General features: G+C 38.9%; 2 protein-coding genes across 5 annotated transcripts in view; both read right to left on the bottom strand.

Annotated features, from left to right (window-relative positions):
* Positions 1-5935: 5935 nt before the first annotated feature.
* Positions 5936-13314, bottom strand: LOC110998237 (14-3-3 protein epsilon). The gene is made up of 6 exons (XM_022266776.2): positions 13123-13314; positions 11860-12023; positions 9420-9575; positions 7961-8119; positions 7170-7359; positions 5936-7084 (listed from the first exon to the last, which is right to left on the bottom strand). Exons 1-6 carry the CDS (start codon positions 13184-13186, stop codon positions 7029-7031), a joined length of 789 nt encoding a protein of 262 aa, XP_022122468.1. The 5' UTR covers positions 13187-13314; the 3' UTR covers positions 5936-7028.
* Positions 13315-13955: 641 nt separating this feature from the next.
* LOC110998310 (ubiquitin carboxyl-terminal hydrolase 32) overlaps positions 13956-23441 on the bottom strand; it is a 29149-nt gene continuing 19663 nt past the window's right edge. The window contains exons 12-28 of one of the 4 annotated variants that reach the window (XM_045631061.1): positions 20448-20647; positions 20195-20306; positions 20002-20127; positions 19187-19491; positions 18999-19102; positions 18775-18889; positions 18557-18702; positions 18225-18316; positions 17205-17434; positions 16866-17060; positions 16492-16643; positions 16280-16419; positions 16001-16147; positions 15735-15920; positions 15407-15651; positions 15162-15324; positions 13956-15049 (exon numbers count right to left, since the gene is read on the bottom strand). In XM_045631061.1, the coding sequence (XP_045487017.1) occupies positions 14765-15049; positions 15162-15324; positions 15407-15651; positions 15735-15920; positions 16001-16147; positions 16280-16419; positions 16492-16643; positions 16866-17060; positions 17205-17434; positions 18225-18316; positions 18557-18702; positions 18775-18889; positions 18999-19102; positions 19187-19491; positions 20002-20127; positions 20195-20306; positions 20448-20647 (2943 nt within the window). In that variant the 3' untranslated portion in view covers positions 13956-14764. The remainder of the gene's footprint in view (positions 15050-15161; positions 15325-15406; positions 15652-15734; positions 15921-16000; positions 16148-16279; positions 16420-16491; positions 16644-16865; positions 17061-17204; positions 17435-18224; positions 18317-18556; positions 18703-18774; positions 18890-18998; positions 19103-19186; positions 19492-20001; positions 20128-20194; positions 20307-20447; positions 20648-23441) is intronic. The other 3 variants (XM_045631062.1, XM_045631063.1, XM_045631064.1) reach the window with 3 other exon arrangements.

Here is a 23441-nt window from a genome sequence, read left to right as displayed (position 1 = left end):
AAAACACAATTCAAGACCTCAAACGAGGGTATCTAAGGGTATCTAAGGATTTCTTAATTCCATTAGAAGTTCATTAAATGTTTCACAAGCTATCTCGTGCTAAAAAGCTCTTTTTCCCATCAGCGTAAATGATTATCAATTTTGTTTTTCTATGAGATCTTAATGATGAAAATTTTTATAATACAAGCCAGAAAAATACAAAATACAAATCTAAGTTAACACGTAAACTTGCATAAAGTTTAGGTCCCAAGTTTTCTATTCACAGCTTCGTGTTCCAGAATGGCACTTTGATGAGGCCCGCAAACTTTTAGCCGTCAGCTGGGCAGACGTGTGGCGAGTGTTAGTACTTTCGTCATTAAATTGTAAACGCAAAGTAGGGTTTTGAAGCGTATAAAATTATGATATTTATTATACCAAAAGTTTAATAATCCTCTATTATTAGCTAAGCTTACTTGTTAAACGTAACACATTGTATTGTACAAAGAAAAGATGTTAGCTTAGTGAAGTTAGCTTAAACTCGTATACATTCCATATAAACGGATTCCTGAAATGTAACTCAATGTCAACTGAGCCACTCCAGTGCTCCAACGATCGCTGGTGTTGCCACTGCTATGAATAGATGTCGTGAATAAATAAATCTTGAAGCGCAGCAACCCTGAATTTGGGTCGAGCTGAATTCAGTCATAGTTCGTCATTTTTAATTACTTCGCAAGAATGAAGTAACAGTTAGTGATTAATGCTCACGTTAGTTTTTTGCTAATTAACCCCAATTAATTATAGCCGTACGGATTTAGGGCTGGTAGAGCTTTAACGAGTTATTGAATTTGTATTGAGTAAGTACGGCAATGCAAATCGAATTCTGCGTGCTTTTTTTTTCGTTTATGAAAGGTTGTTTCGTATGTCTATTCGTGACTTATGATTTCAATCTACACTCCTTCGTTCTTCCTTCGTTGTAGACATCGGTAAGTGCAGCAAGGCAGCGTCAATAGGCCGCATCAGTTAAGATGGGGTGGAATTGCAGCAAACGTCTGTACTGTTCTTTATAAAAAAAACTCTAGAACATGCTGTATTAAAATTTGTAAACAGGAAGCGCGTTTGTTTCTTTCAGAATTATACTGTTATATTGTCTTAGTCATGATGACAATTTTATAACCCTCACAAACAATTTTAAAAGAAAACCCTTTCAAACTCCTTTAAAATATTCCATTATTTCGGAACTACTGTTAGGTCAGTAACCTATGAACTAAATGAGTGAATGACTGCGCCATTGCAGCCCTCCACTCTCTATAGTCTATTCTCAGTTCAAACAAGTTCAGTAGGGCAGTGGCATTCAACATGTTCACATCATTTATATTTTAACCTGAAGTGCAGACATAATCTAGGCCACCTTCTCATCAGGTATGTATCAAAGATGAGCGCTAATGGGATTGTTTAAGACAGTATTCATCGTGTGTGATGGGCAAAATTTTATAAACCTTTTTTTACACATTTCCAATATAAATACGCGAGTCGAATGGAAATTAAACCTTACGTGTGTTAAGAAAACGAAGCCTTTAAAATGCAAAATCGACACCTCATAATCACTTATACGAGTACAATCAACGCTTATAAAGTGCTCCAATGCTCCATAAAACGATCTCATTTTGCATAACGTAGGTACAAATTATGCGAGATACGGCTTGCATTGTGGTAACGGAAAGTGTAATGTTATTGTAATATTGTGTAATGGTGGAAAGGAGTACTGGATTTTTATAATAATACCATGTTAAAAGTTAAAACATAGCTTTTCGGTTATGTATGTGATCTGGAGTTGACAGTTTTATATTACACATAGCAAGTATTCAAGAGACTGATAGGTAGTGATCTAATCCAATGGTAATAGATACAGACCATTCTGGTGAGGCTGTTTATGATAATGTGAACTAAGAATTTATTTTGTACGAATATATCACAATAAATAAATAATAATTAATGTGATTGATCAAAATCATTTTTTGTTATACTCCTGTATAGAGACGTGGTAGTTTGCATCGTGGTACAAGACTATAAAATGTACCAATGGCAATTACTAAACTTAAATTTTACATTGAAACCGCATATCGTCCATGCCAAGCTCGCCATAAATAACTTTTTTAACGGATATAGATGGGAATGTATTACATTATTCACTTAACTTGACATTTCAAGAGCTTTCAACAATCATTCATCAAAAGACATCAGTCATAAGTTGACGGATAACTATTTAATATGATTAGGGTCTACTTAAATATTGCCTTTGTAACGCCATCCATTGCTGCAAAGTTGATATTTCCTATATTCCCCTACTACAGTAAAGCCCCTTATAACACGTTACTCTTATAACGTACTAGCGACCCGCCCCGGCTTCGCACGGGTGCAATGCTGATACTAAATACACTACAGAAAATCTGTGAACGTTGTATATAAAAATGTGGGTTATCCATAAGAGATAGACATATACCATCACAGACTTTTCTGTAGACCTTTTCAATGTGTACAATACTTAGTGCATTATTTTGATAAAACTCGTAGGGTTCAGCCTGCGTTTGCAATGTAAGCGGAAAAAATGTAATTATTTACGACATCACATTAGAAACCTCAAAAATAACAGTACTTCTCCACTATTTAATGGATGTTATTATACATATAAACCTTCCTCTTGAATCCGCATCAAAATCCGTTGCGTAGTTTCAAAGATTTAAGCATACAAAGGGACATAGGGACAGAGAAAGCGACTTTGTTTTATAATATGTAGTGATTTTCATATTACGCGATGTCTCTCGTATTCCACAGATATTCCCTCATAGTCGTATAACGCGGGGATTGCACACGTCATATTTTTCCTACTGTGACATTTATAATGATTTAGTTCATAAAAATAGACATAACATTTATTATAAAGAAAAACACATACACTAGCCCACACAAAATAACAATAATCAAAGAAAAAATAAAATGAGAGATATCTAAATCCCTTTTCCCATTCGGTATGTATCAAATGTATAATGCGTGTGTGCCGTGGCTGTATTTGACCCTGGCTCAGCATTATGCTGAGGAGCAGAATGGTCATTCTGCCAGAGACCACAGCAGCTAGTTTCAGTCGCAAAAAATAAAGAAAGTACAGTTTTTTCTTCATATTATATTAAATTAAATCCTTTTTAACCAGAGTTAAGTTAATTTGTGTATAACGCATTATATAATTATATATATTGGTAATATAAATAATCAAACAAGCGAGAATACTCATTTCATTGGTTTAGTATGAATAACCTTCTGCTTAATGCAAAAAAAACGAAATGCATTAAATTTTGTGCAAGAAATTGCGAGGGTTATGGGTACTAGACCAATAATAAATAATGAGGAATTGAATCTGGATGATACAACTGTATTTCTTGGGATCACCTTGGATTCAAAACTTCAGTGGTCCCCTCATATCAACGGATTGGCGAAGAGACTTAGTTCTGCAGCTTACGCGGTTAAAAAAATTCGCTCACTGACTGATGTCGATACAGCTAAACTTGTTTATTTTAGTTACTTTCACAGCTTAATGACTTATGGCTTATTGTTATGGGGTCACGCTGCTGATGTCGAATCTGTTTTCATTCTGCAGAAGAGGGCTTTTCGTGCAATCTATAATTTAAAATGTAGGGAATCTCTGAGAGATAAATTCAAGGAAATTAATATACTTACCTTTCCCTCGCAATATATTTATGAAAATATTATGTTTGTATACAAAAATAGTGATAAATATACTAGATTAGAACATACGCACAATGTCAATACTCGGAACAAACGCAGGCTGCAATTTCCCCGTACTAGACTATGTAAAATTAGTAATTCTTTTTTGGGAAAAGGGGTACTCTTCTTTAATAAAATCCCAGAGGCTCTTTTATCTCTGCCTTTTAATAAATTTAAGAAATGTATTAAAGAAAAGCTGTGTAAAAAGGCTTACTATAAAGTTATTGATTATCTAGTTGATAAAAGGGCCTGGGACTAGTGCTGGGCAGGCTACCTCTAATTAATTTGATATATTTGTTTTAAATATTGTTTGATGATTTGCTTTTTTAAAAGAGTACCGAGAGTTTTTTACGCCGGGTTTTTCTCTCGGCCTACAACCTCTGTCTTCTTTGCCTTTGATTGACGTGGAATAAGTGATACCTAGATGATCTTATGTTCCAAAATAAACGTATTTTTTTTTTTACTCCTCCGTTACTCGCCCAAAGCAAAGACAATATCCAAAACGTAAAAATAAAATATGCCCCCGCAAACATGATTGTATTATTTTCACGCTTGTATATATAATTAAATCTCATACGCCCTGAAAAACAATATTAATCACCGCTATGCAGGTTACGTGGAGAACTCAAAACGAGAGATAACGACGACAGTACGCCTTGAATATAAAAGCAAACGAATGTCCCACAAAGCCGCGTCCTCAAGCTCTCGACTACCGCTGTCGCTGAGATTAGAAGCGGTCAGGGACATATCTCTTTAAATTTATTTATTTCTAGCCGATGCCCGCGACTTATTCGATGTAGGGTTAGGATAAAACTTAATTCAATTTTATACCAATATTTTTGTCTCTCCTCAATTAATTTTGCTTTTATAATATCTGAAACCTGGCCAGACTAAATGGTCTAGCAAAATGATCAATTCCATTGAGTAAATTTGATATAAATATTATAACAGTTTTAAATATATATATATTTAAAACTTATAAATATTATATTTAGTAGAATGTTTTACCTTTAAGTTTCCGTTCCTTTTTATCGGTACGGCATAATTCTTATTTCTCGACGAGTCGAAATTCCAAGTGACTAGTCAAACGGTTAAAAACGCCTACTTTATATAAATATGAAGAAGTTTAAAGAAAACTCAATTTGTATATATGTGAATATGTATCTCTTTACATGTGTCACGTTGAATTACTCCAATAGAGCTTATTACTGGAATTAGTAGCTGGTAAATGATTATGCTCACTCGTCAAATGAATGTAATTTAAATAGGTAATCATTTATCAATCTCTTATTAGCTTAACATGCTCTTTGTCTATCCTCATTTTTACTATACGAGCAGTACCTGTCTAAAATATGATTTAGAAATGATCTTGGTTAATTGTTTGTTTTGTTCCTTTCGTTTTTTAATTTAATGAATATCTTATGTTATTGCACTTCATGCCCTCAGGAAATTGTACTTTTTTTTGAAGCGGTAAGTGCTGCCCTCCTTAAAAATAAACTATTTTAATTTGTATCGACTTATTCAACGCATTAAATAAATATTAATTTAAGGAAAATGTGGTGATTTTGATATATTTGATTAACGCCATCAAACTAAATACAATTTTAAAACAAAACGGTAAATTTATTTTACTGCCATCTTTTTAAAAATAGTAAAACTACCTCATTTAGGCTGCCTCTACATTCAAGTACCTATACGTCTAAGTATACTCAATTCGTAATTCAATAGATGGCGGTCAAATAACTTATATAACAAAGTTATAACTTTATTAATTTTCAGTCTCGCTTTATATCATCTGTTTGGACCAATTTCATTTACATTTTCATATCTTCGTTTCTTAAAGGTGGCCCATGGATACCTGGAACACTATGTTTACATGTTGCTTGCTAGATGTGTTAAGAAACATTAAACCGTAATTTTACTGTCATAAGTGTCACTGAAGATTAAATGTATTAATTTTTTAAAATTAAAATTGTAATTAGGAAACAAATTACTAAGTATACTGCAACTAAATATGTATGCCGAAACTGCAATTAAAATACTTTTAAATTAACGGGCAACTGTTGAAGACTAATTTAGCCAGATATTTGGCTAAATTAGTATTCCTTAACTTAGATTGTTTCCTAAACATTGAATCTTCAGGGAAAGGGAAAGTTTAAGGGTTAATAAAACAAGAATGTGGACTTTTGAATTTTATTATTAGATTTACACTGTCATTTACAATAAATTTTCAGTAGTTGGTAGGACATAAATCAATATTGCATAACACTAAGGCTAATTAATTGCATCAGTATTTTTTGTGGATAAAATAACAAAAATATATGCAATATTACAATTCAAATAAAATAACGCTAATATCTTACTCGGGCGCGCACTCGGCACGTGGCTGCGCTAGCGCATACGAGATGGAATGTATCTGACTCTAGCTCAAATAAATTATTCACCAAGTGCTAACCTTAAACCTAGCACAACTTTACAACTACGTTCTTTCGTCCTGTAAAATCGTACAGATAACATGAATAGCGCTACACAATGATATTCTCGAGAAATATGCGAAATTATAAAATAAATTAAATATACAAATCTCTATCACAATACTCGTAAGTAATTAAAGCGATGCAAGTGTGAATACTCCAAACGTTTGTAATGCGGGGGAATCCCGGACACTTGACGTAACGACTATTTGTGCAAACCGAACCAGACGGACGATACAACGTTATCTATTGCCTTCGCGTGATAACATACAAACCACTATTCGCCAAAACGCAACTGCATTGCATTACACGCATTCTGCCGCTATAGTGTTCGTTATAAGATTCAACAGCTTTCGATACATTAATTTTACACACGGTATAAAATACTTAGAAAATTTACAGTTCTTAGAGAGTAGCCACGGATGTGAAGATAGCGACCACTATGAAGTTATAAGATCCCAGGCGGTACGAGAGTCACTAACGAACGCTAATAGGAGCGGGAAGGGGCAAGGGGGAAGGGGAAGCTAACTTTCAACGGTAGAGATCAATTTTAACGTTAAGAAAATACATTCTTAGCAACATACATTAAAATGCAATACCAAAGTACTGTTTAAAATTTTATACGCGAAACAAACGTTCCATTATTAATATATCGAGTACACGTTTATACGATAACAATATAGTTTTGATGGCTGCCAATGTTTGTCTGTTTGTTAGTGGGTGGTGTCGTCGAAGGGATCTTAACGAGACGAGACTATAGTAATGTTTTTATATAAATTAAACGCGACGCGAACGGCATTACGACACGTCTTGGTCCTCCACGTCCTGCGCGGGCTCTTTCTGTTCCGCTTCACCTGCAAACGAAAACACTCGGTCAGCGAAAAGGAGAAATAAACGAGAAATTATCAGCTCTTGCCTTGTTAGAAAACACAAACGTACCGGACTCGCCGTCGCCCTGCATGTCGGAGGTCCAAAGGGTGAGGTTGTCCCGCAGCAGCTGCATGATGAGCGTCGAGTCCTTGTAGCTCTCCTCCGACAAAGTGTCTAACTCGGCGATGGCGTCGTCGAAGGCGGCCTTCGCCAACCGACACGCGCGGTCCGGGCTGTTTAGGATCTCGTAGTAGAACACCTTGAAGCACATTACAAACTTATAGTGAACATTTTGTTATTATCGAATTCCATGAATAAATACTTGCAACTAATATCAGAATTAGTCATTTGTGAACCCTATAACTTCTTTTTATGCCCGATGTCTCCAAGTAACGCATTTGGCCGACGGCCAAAGAATGCCGACTTTTCTTGTATCTCAATGTTTATCATAATACTTCAGCAGTCACTGACATCATCGCGGAATCAGTAGTATCTATCTCGACAAGACATGACATTTAACATAAATGCCCAAAAAGTTGTAGTGGCTAAACTCAAGTTGATCCAGGAGTAATACATTCAATATATTCAGTTAATGGCTAATGATTATTAGGATTGTTGGTTTAATATCATTAATTTGTTGAACATCTGATTTCATCATAACAATTTGCTTGTCTGCTAACAAATTAGTGATTATTATAGATAACCGTCTCAATCAGGTTATAAAATAGCAGTTCCTTTATTGCCGACATAGTGGTCAATAGTTGTAATGACATGGTTGGAAAGCATTTTTTACAGCCTCAGGCTTTTTAGGTTAAATAGCACTCCTTGTCATTGAACTGAAGTGGCGAATGGAGACTCACCGAGAAGTTGAGCGCTAGGCCGAGACGAATGGGGTGTGTGGGTGGCAGCTCGGTCATGGCGATGTCGGAGGCCGCCTTGTACGCCACCAGTGAGTTCTCGGCCGCCTCCTTGCGGTCATTGCCCGTTGCGAACTCGGCCAGGTACCGGTGGTAATCGCCCTGCAATATAAAAGCCCCTTAAGAATAGAGTACACACATTTTCTCTCTTGCTTATTTCTGTAAAATTAAACACACACCAAGACGTCTTTTAATAAAATACGTATTTAAAAAAATCAAACTTATTTATTCAGCAATAAAACAGGTAATTTTTATCACGGTTTTATTTATTAAAAATAAGAATTATTTTTTAACTAATTTACCTCATATTTCACTGCTCATCTATTTTTTTAAAGCTTACGTGACGATAAGTTAAAGAAATAAAAGCTACGTTTAATCTCCTTTGTGCACAACGAGCGGTAGTATTCGCGTGAGTCGGTCGTAAAAATAATTTTCGTAGTAATTTAACGGTAGCTCAGTTCCAGCATTACGTAAGCAGAGTGAGTGCCAAGATTCTAGAGCGTAATATTGATCATTCCAGTTTCAGTTACTACGATACTATGGCCCATTTAAAACCGTGATATATCAGTAGTAATATAACAATTATGATGCTGCCGCCCGTATATCGTATTTATTTAACTTAGTCTGTCTTTTGTATAAAAATGGTTCGGGGAACTTAATTTACGCGAAAGTACAAAAGGGAAGCAGGGCATAGTAATGAGTTCGGGATTATATTATTGAACAGGACTTTACTATTGTTAAGTCTCATAAAAGAACAAGTCATCTCAATCTCAATCGCTAAATATATTTTTAAATGCACGTTCATAACGGTTCTGAAGTAAAGCTTTGACTTTTAAATCTATCAAAGCTCTATAATATACACTAAAATGTACTGAGACGACAGTAATCGTATTCTTATAATCTAGTTTAATTTATTAAATATCACATTCCGAATGCTTTTAAAATGAACCACTGCAAAAGCCACTAAGAAATCTTCGACACGCTTACGAATTACATTCTACGGCAAAATAAGATTTGCGAGAGAAACGGTACGCAAATTGAATAAATTAAGGTGTGCGAAAACGAAATGGATATTAATTTCTCTTCAATCAAAAATATAGTTCATGGGATTTTTCTTTCAATGCTTCTTTTGGATACGATAATTTTCACAAACATCTATGATAATATACCAAAACTTACACTACATGACGCATCTAGTCATCAATATCAAAATATAGCAACCTCAAGCTCGTTGGTAATCGCGATTGTCACTAAGGCAGATAACAATGATTTGATAGGTAAATTTATAATTACTCATTAGATAACAATACTACACAAACCGTTTTCTTACCCGTGAGTGCGAATTTAATCATACTTCTCAAACGATTTCATCATAAAGAATAACAGAAATTCTTTGTTTTACCTTCATTTTGTAATAGAAGACCTTCGACTCGCCAGTCTGCGAGCTGGGTATTAGGTGCTTGTCGAGGACGCTGAGGATGTCCGCGCAGATGTCACGCAGCTCCTTCTCCACCTGACTGCGGTAGGCGCGGATCATGTTGAGCTTGTCCTCTGCGCCCTGAAACACGTATTATGCCGTATAGCCTTTGTCTGTCCCGCTCGACGGGTCATGGACGTTTGTGGGGCGGCCTTTATTCATGTGTACAATTCCTCATTTGCTTGGCGTAGCACGACCGGAAGTAAAAAATCCGATTATTTCGACGGTCTAAATATACATATTTAGGTGTTTTTAACAGACTTCTTTCTATAATATAATATATATATAAGATAGAAAATATTTTCATTTTTAGAATATCAGCTAGCGAAAGACGTAAGTTTAAAATTGGTCTGGAGAAGTATTCGACAGCGTCATAATATATTAAATTATAACTACGTCAATGAAAGTTTAAGTACCTGCTTAATTCGAAAAGAAATCGTTTCGTCTGTTCCCTCGCATAATCACAGTTTACTAATTAGGGTAAGTGGGTCACTTCACAACATTATGTATTCATGGATACAGTTTTGGCTTTCAGTCACCGTTACAATGCGCCCATTCGGCATACTACTGAAGGGGTGCGGCACGCAATTCTAATAACGATTCTCTCACTACCTACTTTTCTTTAGCTATAGAACTGTTTAGAAGAGTTTTTACTTTCCTTAACTGTTTAATTAGTTGAAATTGAAGCAACAGTTACTACAGTGTCACTACAATGACGTAACGTGTAGGCAGGCATGTTACACCCACCTTATGACAACAAAAGTTATAATCGATACGCTCGGATTCTACTTGTACGGCTCATAGCTGAACTTGTGAATTTCGGCGAAATTATGAATGAACTCTTATGTCTTATAATAATCGATAATTGGACACGCCCATACAATAACAGCATGTGTAAAATTGATATTGGTGTTAAACTACACACTTTTCATCTCGTCTACGTCTCGTAGAGTTTGCTGTATTCGAATTTTAATTGTACAAAATAAATTATTAAACATTGTATTTGAGTGATTTTGGTGGTCTTGACTTGCGTAAATTGTGTGACCACTAATCATTCAGCAGTGTAGCGAATATTATATATTAAACTATGTCCATAAAGTACCAGTAACCAATATTTTGTAGACAGTGAACTTAAATGAAGAAACATTAGTTTATTTAAAAAAAGAACATAAATTAATTTTAATAATCTGTTAGAACCACCCAGGAATCTAATAATCAGTTGTAACAATGAACAAAACTTGATTAATATTGATTTAACTGTTCAAAATATTTGACAGAAACATTTAACTGTCCTTAGTAATAAATAAATATAGGTTGTACTAGATAAAATGCTTGTAATGCAATAACTGGCCAATAAAAGTTACATACTGTACTTCTAAATACTAGGCCATCTTTTGGTTGCCTCAAAAGTAAGAAAATAATAGTTTTAGAAGTTGATGTCTATTGTGAAGGTTTTTAAAAATTATTGAAAAAAAAAACATTCATGCCATAGAAGTGAGTGGGTGTTAGACGGCCTGAGATCTCTCATAATTATACTTAGTCACTTGTAAAAGTGCCCAACTGTGACTCATCCCTTGTGTCAAGAAGACTGAGTAACTTATAAATTACTACACCATCATTACTATTACAGGAAGTCCTGCTGGCACCTGGCCGTAGGACAATCATACTTAATTTACGAATATGCATTAATCTAACAGCATTAGTTTGCATCTTACTTTAGTGACATAAAACCTTTTTTTTTTCAATCTCTAGCATTTAATAAAGAAAAGAATTAATAAAGGAATTTGCTGAAAACTTTGTTATACCAAGTAACAACTAGTATACTTAATTTAAAAATTTATAAATAATGTCTATATATCTTTTCATGCATTAAAATTTTAAAAATGAGATGACGTTCCTGAAATATTAAATAGTTTAAGGAGCTTCAGCTTTAGTTTAATTTTTATATCAATATTTAATTATTGATATAAAAATTAAAATAATGTAACAGTCTAAGAAAAATTATACATAGTGCAATATTAAATTTAATCTAAAATAATATATTATTATGACTGCTTATGATTTAGTAATTTATTAGAGGAAGACAATGAATTATGTAAACAAAGCAAGGCAACATTGTCTCAATGGAATTCATAAATCCCGGGTGAATTAATGCATTTTCAGACATCAGTCCGTTTAACATTCAGCATAATTAGATAAAGGTCTAGCGCAGTGGGAATTTTAGAATAGTGAATCTTTTATTTCATGCCCAATGCTGCTGCTTGCAATTTATATAAAAGCAGCATAAGGGTTTGAAGATTATACGATTAACCTGCTCCTTCTTAATAAATTAAATTGTAATTCAGATAATATCAGTAGAACTTACTTTTGTTTCTTCCTTCTGTTCAATGGAAGAAATTATTCTCCAGGACGCTCGGCGGGCACCTATGACATTCTTGTATGCTACTGAGAGGAGATTCCTCTCTTCAACTGTGAGTTCATTGTCTGATACATTGCGGGAAGCAACATTCTTCATAGCATCAACCATTTCTGAAATGTTTCAATTCAGTTAAAGCACTTGCTTACTAAAGAAATTTAAAGTAATATTAATATAATCTTTAATGCTATCAATATCATCCCCTATAGTTCTGTCTTACATAACAGGTCTGACAAGACTATATGAATAATGATTTTATATACAATGTCACTAATAATGTTAGCTTTCTACACACAGATAAGTTTGTCTTCAGAGTTATAAGTGCGTTAATGACCTCATCCTAAATCAATTAAGTATAATGTAAGTTAATTTGATTGTTAATCAAACCTACATTAATGCAATCTAATAAATGGACTGTAACTGACCTAGGTATAGAATTACATTATACCACATTTGACACTGATCTATTTGAAACATGATTTTGTCACATACACAGAATACTTATCTGTATGGAGAACACTTACACCGTTACTACTATACTGCAACCTTAAATTATTACAATTTAATAGAGAAAAAATTATAATTTAAGAAAACTTCGTAAGACAAATAATTTTTATCTCAAGAACGATAATCGACGACTTTTACAACTGTCCTATCTGCAACAATAGGCGAAACCCGACCACGGGTTGGCGACCTTTCGCCATTAGCCCTCTTATCTAGAACATTCCAATATCTCATCTATTACGTCTCCAAGGTACGATATGCTTCACTGAGCTCGATGACATCGATCGACTCTCAGCTTTGAGAAAAAAGTCAACTTTTTATTTCATCGATTTCTCCGATTGATATCGCTTATGAAACCTAAGGACGATTTGCCATTATTGATTCATATAAAGATAAGGCTTTAGGGCGGAATAGACACGTTATACTAAGGTATAGCATAAAACCTAATAAAGGGCATCCCACCGGCGGATGACGCATCGATCGTTGACCAAGCCTAACCCAAACGACTGATTTGAAGTTCACTCATTTTATGTATATAATTGAATGTATGATGAGCGTTTTGAACTGAATAATTACAGCTTTACCGCAAATCAGCACGCTTAAGTAAAATTAACATAAACTTTTTCTAAATCATCTTTCAACTGTCGGCAAAAATAGGATGGATTTTATGTTCTTGCATTTAAAGCGTAGACGAAAATAAATACTTACCATCGTAGCGCTCGGCCTGTTCGGCCAATTTAGCTTTGTACACATTATCTTCCCTTTCGGACATTGTGGATTACAACTGATTTTTCACTAACTAAATCCAAATCGCCAGGTCACTTATTCACCAAGATGGCCGCACCCGCCAACCGAATCCGAATTCGATCTTCAACTAAACTCCGCCCATGACGTCACATAAATGGCGGCTTCCGTTGCTGAATATGTTGCCATATAGGATATTTTTATTGACATTTTTACATAGACAACTAACCAGAAAACTCTACAGATATCTAAAAGTGGACTGATTATTAAAAATAATAGATAAACAAATATCTGTAATATCTTTCGCGAGAAACGATATTGTAGAAATATATCTCACGACAAATTCAGGGCTAGTATAACGCTTTAGCGCTACTCGCTAGTATTTGGAGTGGGCAAACACGCAATACACGGGTCGCGTGGACGCTAAGAGTAGGCCGCCTAAATATAATGCTAATTTACATATTCATCTTTAATTTAATAAAAAAAGCGTATACTTTTAAAAATACCAATAAGTTATACAATTTAAACAAATTGTAGTAATAATTGTAATTAATAAGATTAACATTTTTAGATAGAGTAATTTCTGAAAATAATTACCTTAATTTATTATTCATAACATGAGCACCACTCCAGAGATACCGCCGTTCTTTTTGCCAGAATGCGTTACCGATTTATATTTTACGTTAAATACGGAGTTTTATTCCAAGATTTCGAAAAGATAATAGCAGCATTCGTAGTCATAAAGAATGCTTTTACCTTCCAGTAATATCACAATTACTATTAATTAAAACACAAAATACAAAATAATAATTTTATTGCACAAGGATAATAAATTAAATTCGGATAACAAATCGTATGTATCGCAATTCAATGTTTAATAGAATGAAAATTGAATAATAATGTCTTAGAGTACCTTCTAAATTAATAAATCATTATAATATAATAGAAACCCAACGGAGACTTATATACACGGGTTTCGATAGAGTTCTTATAAATAAATTGTTCAATTCATAAAATTTGCGAAAATATAATACTTATTGTGCATTTAGCAGAAAAATGGCACCGCTTATAGTTTTCACTATTACGTATTGGTGGATATAAACAGAATTAGATATCTCCTTTTAACAGTTACATTAACTTATTTATAGTAATAGTCGGGAGTACTTTTCGTTACATACTCTTAGCGATAGATTTATAAATAATATTTTGTCGAACGCCATTCATTATTATTTTGAAAGCTAGTCACTTCTCGAAGAGGTGAATAATTCTGCATCACAAGCCAAACATCACTTCGCCGTTTCCACGATCACAAGCGAAATAAACAGACGTAAAAGCAGCACCAAGCCTGAAGCGACAGCGGAATGAGCTCCTCGAGTGGTCCCCTCGACGTCGACGAGAGCGTTGCGAGTCTCCATCTACGTCGAAATGCTGAAATTTGGTTTTTGACATCTAGCTGCACGACTGGGATTTATCACAGACAACATTTAAACAAACGAAACAGTTTACTTCGAAGCGAACCCGAACGCTTTACGCGCGTTTAGGCATCGGAATTTTCTTTTTTAATTCAGTTTGAAAAGGATCCGAATCTGAGGAATTCGAAGTCCCACTACGCAATCACACACATCTTCCTCAGATCGTTCTCCTGAGGGTCCAGCGCGTCCGGGGCGTCGAGGGGTCGCCGCTCCGTGACGTCCGGCAGATACGAGTCGTAGTCGAGGCCGTGCCTCTCGTAGAAGAGGAGATAGGCGGCGGCCGGGTCCACGTGGGGCGAGGAGGCGCCGGGGGGCAGGGGCAGCTCGCGGCACGAGCTGTCGTTGTAGCACAGCCAGGTGCCGCTGGGGTGGCGGACGTAGGCCACGTAGTGGCCGCCGGACAACTGGCCCGTGTGGGACTGGAATGGAATCACGTCTAGTTTTAAGGACAGACACGGAATCGTAAAGTAAAATAGGAAACAAATAACAAAAGTTTCTCCAAACTCTAAAAATTCACGAGGAAAGACTCACCACGACGGCGTAGAGCCTGTACTTCAAATCGAAGGGATCCTGCTCCGGCACCAAGTGATGCCGGTGGTAGTCCACCAGGTTGTCGTCCAGCACGGGCGTGGTCACGAGGCTGCTCGACTCTAACCTCTTCCTGCCGACCGGTTCTCGTTTCTTTCTTTCGGACCTGCAAATATATTTCGGCGTCCAATTAAGACACGCTCGAGATGCCATGCCCCTTCTTCGTTCAAAGAACAATAGGTAAGTACCTCGTTCTGACTCTCTCTCTCTCTTCGTTGTCGTCTTCGGTCTCGCTCTCCGAAATGGGATCGTCGACGTCGACCAGCAGAGAAGATTTCCTCTTGAAACTGAGTTCCTTGTGCCGAAGGATCGTCTCCTGAGGCACCGACGCGAGGAATGGCGTCGGGTCGAAATCGTGGAATGGAAAATTTACAACTTTCTGTGACTTTATCCACTTGTTGTTGACATATTGGAATCGTTTCAGGTGGACAATCTGGAACGAGAACGGAGTACATTGAGAGAGGACCGAATCATTTCTTCTTAATAATTAAATTACGAGGAAGGATATAAACTGACCAGCACGGGCGGGGCCCGCCAGATCTGCAGCTTCTTGGTGGCGGGTTGCGCCGTGCGACAGTTGGAGCACTGGTAGCGCTGCTCCAGCCGTTCCTCGGAGGTGAAGGCGCCGAGGCAGCTGCCCAGGTCCACGGCGCTGCCGGCCGCCACTCGGCACTGCACCACTGACGCGTGCTCCACGCAGGCCTGTTCAGAGATAGTTCACTTCACACTCCTAAACTACTGCGAAGGTCAGACTGGCACGAGCGTTCGGCTGATTCGCTCACCTTCTCTCGCGTGGTCTGATAGCGCAGATGCAGCGCAGTGGGGTCCCAATCGATGGCCAGCATCACGTGTCTCCTCCCGCCGCCGACCAAAACGCTGAAGTCTCGTCCGCTCAGCTCGAAGGGGTTCTCTTCGCTCTCCATCTCCTCCTGACAAATTCGACCGATAATAACAAACGCCGGAATATCCCATGAGAAAGAACATCATTCTTAAAATGAAAGTCGGCTCGTTCTTGAGATATTCTTCTTAACACTACAACAGTTTTGCGGCCGTGCACTCACGTGAGGCCTGGTGACGAGTCTGCCGCTGGCCTGTCGGTGGAGCTTGGCTCTCGCGATGGGAGAGCTGTTCTCGTCGACCGCGGTGCTCCAATACGTGCGCTCGTGACTCGATCGCTCCGCGGACGTCTCTCCGTTTACGCCTTGGACAAAGATAAGAGATCACTATTGAACATTGAGAGATGAGCATCGAACGAATGTGACCGTTTAGCTACCCGCAGGCACGTCGGCGAGCATCAAGGGCGTGTCGTCGCAGGGCAGGGCGCAGCCGCGACAGAGGGCGGGCCAGCCGCAGCGCGCGCACCACGCCCCTTCCGCGTTCACCACGCGCAGCGTGAACGGGAACTCGTAGCCGAGGCTGTCGTCGCTTTGGGGGATTAAGGGTAATATGAGCTTTTTATTTGACTGTAACGGGAGTAAACGCTGATTTTGATTGAGGGTATGTGTCGTGTGATATGAACCACGTGACATCAAACATAAAATGAAACATTTATAAAAGAGTTTAAAGTTTCTACAATGAAAGAGACATGTCAGCGCAATGAAATTATTTACATAAATTAATGAAAGCCTTAAACAAAAAAATCCATACCAATCGGTGGCATGGTTATGTCGGTCCGTGGCGGGCGGTCGCGCAGACAGGAGTCGCGCGAGCTGCGTCCAAACCGCGGCGTACACGTCTCGACCGCACGCGCCCGTTCGCACGCCCACCACCACGGGCACGCCGAATAAGGCCGCGCGACTCCGCTGCCAGGGTAAAAAGTACGCGTCCGATCTGGACTGCTTCCTGGAAACGATTTAAGTACAATCACAAACAGTGTGCACTTATCGCATTATTGAAGTCAAAGCCTTTGGATTTGGGATATTTTTATCATCTTTACAGAAAAGGCTGCATAGGTAGATGAAGTGTGCCGAGCACCAAGAAACCAACCTATGCACTGCGATGAGGTAGTGCGTATGCGAAGGCACTTCGGTCGCGACTCCCATCTTGTTCATATCGGTCGGCGAGGAGGGAAACTTGCCGCCTAGGACTTCGCCCCTGTCCCGCGGTTCGGGGGCTCCGAGTCGGGGCAGAGTGCGACTGCGCAGCTCGCTGGGCCGCCTCTCCCCGTAACCGATGCCGGGCGGACTCTGGGACATAAGAATTTCCGATCTCGACCGCTGAAATCGTTTTTTTGCAATAAAATAACTGAAAACATGCGCAAGCGTCTTTGCATTGGACGAAAACGCGTCTGCGTATAACGCGTCGGGCGAATCGGTTTTCATACATATGTCAAAAGACATGTAATATTTGTTTAATTAAAAACGATATAAAGTGTACAAAAATAATGACACTCACCCCAGCCTTGCGTACCTGCACTTTATCCTGGAAAATCGGGATTAAAACGACGTATTTTTAGCGATATTAAAATACAATTCTACAATTAGCTAGCCGTCACGCATATACACAAGACACGTCGAAGTGACAATGCAAAGACCACTAAAAAGCGCCAAAATTTTTCTAAGAAAAAGCTCAATTTACACACTGGCTGACCTAAAAGGTGGAGGCGAACAAAAGGACCGGTTTAGGAATGTGCAAGTGGAGGGATATTGCGGAACACGATTGTGAAGCGACACTTTCATGAATGAGTTACGGGTACAGTGAGTCTAGTTAGCTGAAATTAAATCTAAAATCTAGATATTTCATTACGATACCCTTCACAATATGTTAAACGTGCTAGAAAAAAAAATTAACAAGAAATGCTCTGACAGCGAATTAAAATCTCAAACTATGATTTTTTTAATCGGACTTAAAATTGCACGATAACGAACACGGACGTGCGCGTTCGTTTATATATTTTTTATCACAAAACGGATTCTAAATTATTTAAAGAAATTCTTATTGAATTAGAAAGAGAGATAGATGGAATGGTGGAGCGGGCGCGGGGCGTGCGTGGGTGTGCGATCTAACCTTAAAGCAGAAGAGTGCGGGCATGCAGAGGCCGGAGGGCGCCGCACGAGGCGCGTCACTCACCTCCGCACTCGCAGGGCCCGCGCTCGACTCTGTCGGAACGAAATCGTAACAAATAAACACATACACAATAATTCATATAACACACACATTTAACAATCTTCATATTCATATTTGTACGTCAGAAGACGGATCGTGTCGCAAACACGAGACAGTTTACATCAAACAGAGAAGTTTTGGTACTTAATAGATAGAGATTAAAGAAGTCAAAAAGTTCACATAAAATAGTCACTCTAGACTTTGACCAAAACGAAGGTGCAAAGGAAGCGTACCGAGCAAAGGCGCGTCCACGGCGGGGGCTCGAGCCGCGGGTGGCACCTCGTAGGCGTAGAGGTCGCAGGCCGACCCGGCGCTCACCTTGGCCCCGTCCTCCAGCACCCGCCCGATGCGACTCCCGGCCAGCAGCACCAGCAACATCCTGCAAATCGATATATTCTATGTGAAAATCTTGGATTAAAGAAAAGAGAGTTAAAAGCGCCCAAAGACTCACGATTCCGGTGGGAGACCGCACAGCTCCGAGAGAGACTTCTTCAGATCGAGATAGGTGCCTTCGGAGTTAATTCGCACCCCGTACTTCACCGGCACCGAGCCATCCAAGAGAATGACTGCAATTACAAATAAAATAAATGACTTTGAATCGAAGCGCTCCCTCTTTTCTTTAATTTTTTATTCCTCGAGGATTTTGAAGCGAGTTTGAGGTTCGACAGTTCTCACCTCTGACTTCGGTCCGCACGAAGGCCTCCATGGGCAGAGGCAGGCTCAGCATGTTGAAGGTGTCGAAGCGCACGGACTCCCGACCGCACACGGAGCACCGAACCCTGTCGGTGTAATTTGACCGTTGAGTACTCTCAGAGCGAAAGAACCAGTAGTTGGAATCAAACGCTTTATTTTTTCACAATTACCTGGATTTGAGTTGCCCGTAAAACAAGTCGGTCATTATGGAGGCGTTCCTCTCCTCGTACTGCTGCCAGGCTTCGGCCGCGATGGCCTCGTCGGGTCTCCTCTCGGGCGCGGGCGTAGCGTTGGGCGTAGGAACCGGGGTGGGCGCGGCCGTGGCCCTGTTGAGGTCCTCGTGCAGGGCGTCTAGAAGCCAGGCGAGCAGCTCCTGGGCGTCGTGCTGCCCCCCTCCGGCCAGGGCCCGCGCCCAACGGGACACGCACCAGCGGACGCGCAGAGGCGCCACAGAGCGGGCTCCGCTGCTCCACACCTGTACGTACGAGCTGATCGTATAGCTTCAGTTTTTTTAGTAGTGTAAAATAGGAACACTATTATTTTCACCCACTTTGCATGAAGTGACTTCCACAAATTAATAATGGAGTTCGATCCCCGGCTGGACGCCCGACGGCTTGATGGCAGTCAACGGAATTTCTAACTACAATCTAACATCTAAAAATATAGTGAGGAAACCAACGTGCCTTAGACCCAAAACGTCGACGGCGTGAGTCAGGCACAGATGGCTGATTATTTACCCATTAAAAAAGAAATAATCACGAACAGAAATCTGAAGCCCAGAAGGGCTATAAGGTTATAGCGGATAATAGACAGAAAATATGCAGCGATTTCGTTGAAGAAAAGGGAGACAGCTATTGAGAAAGGGAGACCGAAAAAAAACACAGTTATATACAGAATATACAATATTTACATATTAGAACTGTAGATGGAAATTCAATGGATTATTGTATTATTTTGCGTTGAAAAATGAAAGAAAAAGTATCACCTCTTTACAAAGCTCTCCGTATCGGACGGCCAGCGCCCCTCCCGTCCCCAAAGGGTTTGCAGTGTTCACCTCGTACAAATGCAGCCCCGAGTTGAAGTAGCGCCGCAGAGGACCGGTGTTCCACACCTAGAGACCGACGCGTATCAAAACTGAATCCAAATGTGAACCTCTCCCCACCGTTAAAAATACTCACGGCCTGCAGAGCTGCGTTCATGAAGCAGGTGTTCCCCAAATTGTGAAGTCCTGTGGCGCCGGGCAACTCCGGGGCCGTCAAGGTCTCCCGCCGCTCGGTCACGCGACACGAACTGAGAAAGAATAGGCTCACATATTGGTAACCTCATCACAAAAACAATATTTCAATAAAGCCAAACAAGAAGAGATCGACCAAGCCACTAAAGTCAACTTCTTATTTCTGGTGACGTAAAGAAACCCAAAGTATTCCTCACCTCAAAGCGCCAATCTCCTCGGGCCAAGTGAGATCGGGATTTCGCACCTCGAGCAACAGAGGCGCCTTCTCCGCCAGCCCCAAGGCCTGGAGGGTCGGTCTCTCGTCGTCCAAGAGTAAGGAACCTTCGTCTCCTGACAGTGACCACAGGCGGACGTCTTCGCGTGCCAACCCGAGCGCTTGGCAGAGGAACTCCGTCACCTGTGGTGACGTTTTTTAGAATAAAAGAGAGAAGTGTTGACAGAACCGTCGTCGTCTCTTTCTGCCAAATCGGGTTAACGATAGGAAAAGGGCTTGTGGTAACATGAATAGTTAAAACGGTGCATTAGATTGATCATTTGTCAGACTCTAGCACAAAACAGACGTGACTATCGAATCTAGTATAGAGAGTTGCAATTTCTATACTTAGATTTTCAATTCCGCAGAATTCTGACAGCTATCATATTTTGACATGTCAGAGATGGCAAACCTTTTTAGTCGAGCACATTTTTCAAATTCAATACGAGTCTGAACATGACTCTATAAATTCCATTTTATTTCTAGTGTTGTGTACCTAGTCAATGTATCCATTTTATTAAGTGCGGTGCTCCACACTAAAAGTGATTAAACGGTTAGTGATAATCACGTCCTATTTCATCACAATCGGTAAGTTTACTAGGCCTAGAATTAGTAGGCAATGATGCCAGCTAAATAATAAAATTAAGTAATTAAAGTTTATTCGATATAGTATTCGTGATATTGAATTATATGTATTTGATCATTTGAGTAAGTAAATATTCCGATTTAAATTCTTGTGGGTAAAACTTAAATAAGACGTAGTATTTTATTTACTATTGCCCTCAAATGGGTTAAATTTGTCTCTCATTCGGTGAAGAAACTGTTTTAGTAGCAACACATACGAAATGAAAATTCAATTTTCAACCGTGGTGGAAGGTAGTCCATAGCCGTGTTAAAAGTATTATTAGCCGTGTTATAAGTGTTATTATTCAATTTTTAACAATAGTGTTAGCTTTTATAAGTCAAATTTGAAGTAATACAGAATACGTAAAATCAGTGAAGTGAATAATAGTGAATCTAATCAAGCTATGAAGTGCCATGGCTGTAATAACGTATTAAATGTCGATCATTTTTTAAAGTGTAATAATTGCAAACGCAAGTTTTGTTATGAATGCCTTGATGTTGCTGCCGGGTCGACTAAGCAGCTCAGTGCTGAGCAATTGGCATCACTTAATTGTCCTCTGTGTCAGAATGTAACTCGGCGTAAAAACAATGACGATAATACTCCTGTCCGGCGGGGTCGCAATAACCAATCACCAAGCGCCTCCTCATATATAACGACGTGTAAAGAGCCGGAGTGTGATTTTGCCACGAAAACTTCTGCAGGCGCTGACTTTTCTAAGCAGCCGGTTACGTTGGACAGTATTAGCAAACTTATAGACTTGAAACTGTCCCCTGACTCATCGTTTATGCTAAATCTACGGTCCGCGCTTAGAAAGGACTTGAAGGACATGGTGACCGACGAGGTTAGCCGAGCTGTTGAGTTGGTAAAGGCTGACTTCACGACGACAACGGATTTTATCATCTTAGAACAAAATGATTTGAAGTCAAATATTGCAGACAAAGACAATCGAATCAGGGTACTCGAGACTGAACTTACGAAATCTCAAAACACGTTATCAAAACTCCAGAGTCGTTTATTTACAGTTGAAAAGATTTCACGTGACTTAAACCTCGAGATTCACGAGGTACCCGAAAGCAAGTCTGAGAATCTGATGGAGTTATTCAAAAAACTCTGTGAGTGTTTAAATGTTGTGGTATCTGAGAGTGATGTTAAAGCATGTCGTCGTGTAGCTAAGATGGACTCAAACTCCAAAAGGCCGCGAAACATACTAGTTACCCTCTCAACGCAGCGTCAGCGTGATACACTCTTGTCTGCGTTGACTCGCTTCAATAAGTCCCACCCTGACACCAAACTATCTACTACCGATATTGGTATTGGCGGCTCGTCGTCGAGCAGGATATACTTGTCTGAACATTTGTCTCCTGAAGCTAAAGAGTTACACCATGCGGCACGTAAATTTTCTACTGACAAGAACTACAGGTTTGTTTGGGTGCGATATGGCCAAATTTATGTTCGTAAGGATGAATCAAGCCCGGCCATTCTAATTAAAAGTCATGATTCCTTCACTAAATTGTCTTAATTGTTATTACTACTACTAATTTGTTTGTTTATCATTGCTTAGTAAGTTACTTGATCAATTTTTGTTTTTATATACTGGATCACACGTTATTTCCACAATGATTAATATATTTTATCAAAATGTAAACAGAATTCGTAGCAAGTTAACTCAATTTTCTTTAAATCTGTTAAATTCTAACCTCGATATTATATGCTTGACGGAAACGAACTTAAATATGAGTGTTTTCGATGGCGAAGTTGTTGACGCCCGTTACAATCTCTTCAGACGAGATCGTGCGGATTCCTCCAGTGCTAAAACCGAGGGAGGTGGAGTTTTACTCGCCGTCCATAAAAAATACCAGGTCATCCGTCAAGCATCGTGGGATAGTGATATGGAGGATGTCTGGGTTACTCTTATTCCTGAAGCACGTGACACTTCTCGCATAAATTTATGTGTTTGCTATTTGCCTCCTGATATTAGAATTAACAAGCTTGAACTCTTTTATAGCCATTGCCAAAATTTACTTCTTAATCGTTTCCCTTTGGATAATTTCTTATTAATTGGTGATTTTAACACACCTGATTACTCTGCTTCGATTAATCCCTCTCTGTCAATTTCCCCTAACCCGAGTAAGAAGCTCCTTCTACTAAATGAATTAATGTCACTGTGTAATCTAAAACAACATAACTTTATCACAAATGCAAACGCTCGCTTGTTGGATTTGGTGCTTTCTAATATAGATTGTATAAGTGTCAATGAAACACTTGCATTAAGTTTGTTAGATAAAAATCATCCCGCAATTTTGATTACTCTTT

Source organism: Pieris rapae, chromosome 14 (assembly GCF_905147795.1).
Source record: "Pieris rapae chromosome 14, ilPieRapa1.1, whole genome shotgun sequence".
Taxonomy (NCBI): Eukaryota; Metazoa; Arthropoda; class Insecta; order Lepidoptera; family Pieridae; genus Pieris; species Pieris rapae.
The sequence above is the reverse complement of the archived record's forward strand: the minus strand, read 5'-3'. Positions and strand labels throughout refer to the sequence as shown.

Excerpts from the sequence above, each read along its gene's own strand:
- LOC110998237 (XM_022266776.2), bottom strand. The coding sequence starts at position 13,186 with ATGTCCGAAAGGGAAGATAATGTGTACAAAGCTAAATTGGCCGAACAG. Across the intron at positions 7,360-7,960 it reads GCCTAGCGCTCAACTTCTCG|GTGTTCTACTACGAGATCCT; the intron begins GTGAGTCTCCAT and ends ATGTGCTTCAAG. Across the intron at positions 7,085-7,169 it reads GCAGGGCGACGGCGAGTCCG|GTGAAGCGGAACAGAAAGAG; the intron begins GTACGTTTGTGT and ends TTTCGTTTGCAG.